At 34.5% G+C, this 3,381-nt stretch overlaps 1 protein-coding gene across 1 annotated transcript; it reads right to left on the bottom strand.

Annotated features, from left to right (window-relative positions):
* Positions 1–2,357: 2,357 nt before the first annotated feature.
* On the bottom strand, positions 2,358–2,984 carry LOC131046339 (uncharacterized). Its single transcript, XM_057980062.1, has one exon. It carries the CDS (start codon positions 2,982–2,984, stop codon positions 2,358–2,360), a length of 627 nt encoding a protein of 208 aa, XP_057836045.1.
* Positions 2,985–3,381: the final 397 nt, after the last annotated feature.

The raw sequence follows: 3,381 nt of genomic DNA on the forward strand, positions 1-3,381 counted from the left end.
AATAGTGAAAGATGCACCCTAATTATTCTACCTTTAATTGGACTTCATTTTTATGTATTTCAAAAACAAAGGAAATTGCACTTTGATTTTGATTTATTTCTGAAATAGATCCTAGATAGCTTCAATATACCAATGCTTATGTCCAAGGCACAAATTTGAATATGAGATCACGAATTTAAACCCAAACAGCAAATAATTTCATAATAGTGAGCCACTTGACCATTAATGCCTAACATTAACACAACTTCATGTGTAGTTGCACAAATTATTTTTATAGATCCATTACATTACTCTAGACTTATAGTAACTTGCAAATAGATTGCAATTCCTTCCTTGAAGGAAATCCACATACACACTAGTCAAACACTGACAATCAAATTGCCAAGACAAATCAAAATATCCTTAATATTATGATTCACCATTCATGTAACATCTGCAAGTACAAACGAACACAATCTTAGAAACAATAACAAATATAGTAGTCTATCCATTCATATAACATCTACAAGTACAAATGAAGACAATCTTAGAAACAATAAAAAATATAGTAGTCTATTCATTATCTAATTAAAAAAATATTGAGCAAAAGTGTACATTCTTTCTCCATGAAAACACCCTACACACTAGACAAGACAAAGTCCCGTTTCTATTTCTACTCTCTCCAAAGATGAAAAAGTATAGAATCCTTCTTTATGGCCTTGGTATTCGTTTTATAATCACAAGCAATGCAACAAGCTACTGACCATTTACAAGAATGTGTAACATGTATTGCAATGCCGAAAAACCACCAGGCCAGTATACATTGAAGCTTTGGTGCTGAGACATAGAAAGCTTCCATGAATGTGAACCACCTTATGAGCCATGCCACTATTGCACATTTGTAGTTATTGATGCAGAGAATACCATGATACAAGATTCTCATTGCATTTCCTAGTATGGGAGAGCTTTGAGAGTTTTGATTAAGCAGGAATGCTTGATTCCAATACCGCATCACTTATGTCTTCAGCTAGCTTTCTCTCTACATTCTACCCTTTATAAGGGGGAAATGGCGGTTGCTAGAGAGATCATAATTATTTGCAACTGCAACCAAAGCCTGTAGTTGCACTCAATCCTTTTCAAATCCCTCTAGTTACTTTTGGCTATTTTAAAATCCCTATGGCTACAAGGTAAGTCATTAATCTACTTTACTTCATGGCATCTGCAAACCTTTAGCCATATCTCCTAATGCCACAAATTAGTTGCACCTTTTATGGACTTCATTTTACAACCTCTACAAGCAAGGCAACAACACTTCCTAAAAAAATATCTCTAGAAATATATCTATCTTCTACATTATGAAATGTAGCATGCGAATAATATAACTTCTATCTTCTACATTTTGAAATGCAACATGCGAATAATGACCCTATTTCCTGATTTGTGAAGTGGCGGCAACTGACTGTCACATCTACACTTTGGATTATTCCACATACTATAATAATCTGTGTGAGATTTACTTTTCTGTCATTTCCTTATAATATAAAATATACCATAAGTAATTTTTCATTCCAATAGTCATGAAAGGCACAATATTTTCTATGCAAAAAGGATAGCAGAGAATCTTCGATCAATATTTCATGTGCAAAAAAGTAGCTTTCTAAAAGATTTCATGTAGATATTTAGGACACTTACAGTTAAGATGTGATGTATTTTCTATATGTTTTTTTCTCCAATAAGTAATTTGCCTTAATTATTCTAATTTTTTATGTGATTCAAAAATATTCGCCAATGTATTTATTATTTTCCCCCAAAATAATGAAAGATTCTCCTTAATTTTTCTACATTTTTCATGCAATATGAAAAAAATGGCCAATGGTAATTGTAGACACATAAAAATGTCTCATTGATCATGTACTAATTATTCGTCTAATTGATTAAATAATTCTTTAATTATTTAATTATATTAATTAATTTTATTCTTCTTTTTCATATTTCTTCATTATCTTACTAATTGTTTATATTTCAATTCTATCATCATTTAGTCATTTAAACCATTTTCTAATGTTAATTAAATATTTATTATTAAATCAATTATGATTATTAATCCCCCAATTTGAATAATTTTTATTATTTAAATAAATTATTTTTCAATTTCTATCTCTATTCAATTAATCATTAACCATAAAGTTAATGATTAAAGCACCGGTTTGAACCACAACTGGTAGTTGCAGAAAGAAAGTCAATCGAAAAGTGCGCAACCGTCAAGACCCAACCGAAGAGCACCCCCCTCAAATGGAAAAGTGAGGATAACATGTCAACCGATGGAAACAATACCACATCACCAACTGGCCCAGGAGAAAATCATCATCGGTGAATGTTCAGGTGGGGTCACAAACGGCTATACCCAATTTAGAAAGTCTATCAGCTTCACCATTACCTTCCCTGTAGATGTGGCTAACCCAAAATTCATCAAAGGTGGCTAGCAGCACCAGGATCGATTGAAGCCACTGGTTAAGGCACCAACTAGGGATGTTATTACAGTGGATAACATTAATCACATTTATTGAGTCTCCCTCTAGATGAATTCTCTGCACCCATAGCTCCTTCCCTAACTGAAGACCTCTTAAAGCCGCTCTGAATTCCGCTTCATTATTAGTAGCCACTCTAATCTTTTTAGAGATTTCTTTTATGAAAAGACCATCAAAGTCCCTCAGAATACAACCAATACCACTTTGACCCGGATTTCCTACAGAAGCACCATCAAAGTTTACTTGGCTCCACCTAGCCTCTGGTGCATCCCATTTCACCCTCAATCTTGGATTGGCCTGATCCACCAAGGCACCCAAGCCAAAAAGCGATGGAATGAGTAGATTTGGAAAATCCAGCTTAATCTTACAATCCCAGTCCGTGTACAAATTTTTCTTTAATGTTTTCGATTGAGCAACCTCATTCCGGAGCTCAATCAGGTGGTTCTCAATTTTCCCACTAAGAGACAATAGGCTCATTTCTTTTCCCTGAAAGATTCTGTGGTTGCTTTCTTTCCAAATTTCCCAAATTAGAAGTGATGGAAGGATAAAAAGAAAATCAGCAAAAAAAACCTTACCTACTGGTTTAGGCCATTGCAAAAACCACTTATCCAACCCTGATGGGAAGGGGCCAAAGATTCTCAATTTTCCCATGAAATGCCACCAACACTGGCTGGAGAATTTGCAGAGGAGAAGAAGATGATCCGTAGTCTCTTCCTGCTCTAGACATAAGATACATCTACTGGGTCCATTGATACCCATTGAATGGAGTCTTTCTTTAGTTAATATTTTTCTCTGACAAGCCAACCAGGCAAAGGAGCCCACTTTGGGAAGGAGGTGTTGGTGCCAAAAAAGATTAACAGGCCAATCTTTTTTA

The sequence above is a fragment of the Cryptomeria japonica genome, chromosome 4 (genome assembly GCF_030272615.1).
Source record: "Cryptomeria japonica chromosome 4, Sugi_1.0, whole genome shotgun sequence".
NCBI classification, from domain to species: Eukaryota; Viridiplantae; Streptophyta; class Pinopsida; order Cupressales; family Cupressaceae; genus Cryptomeria; species Cryptomeria japonica.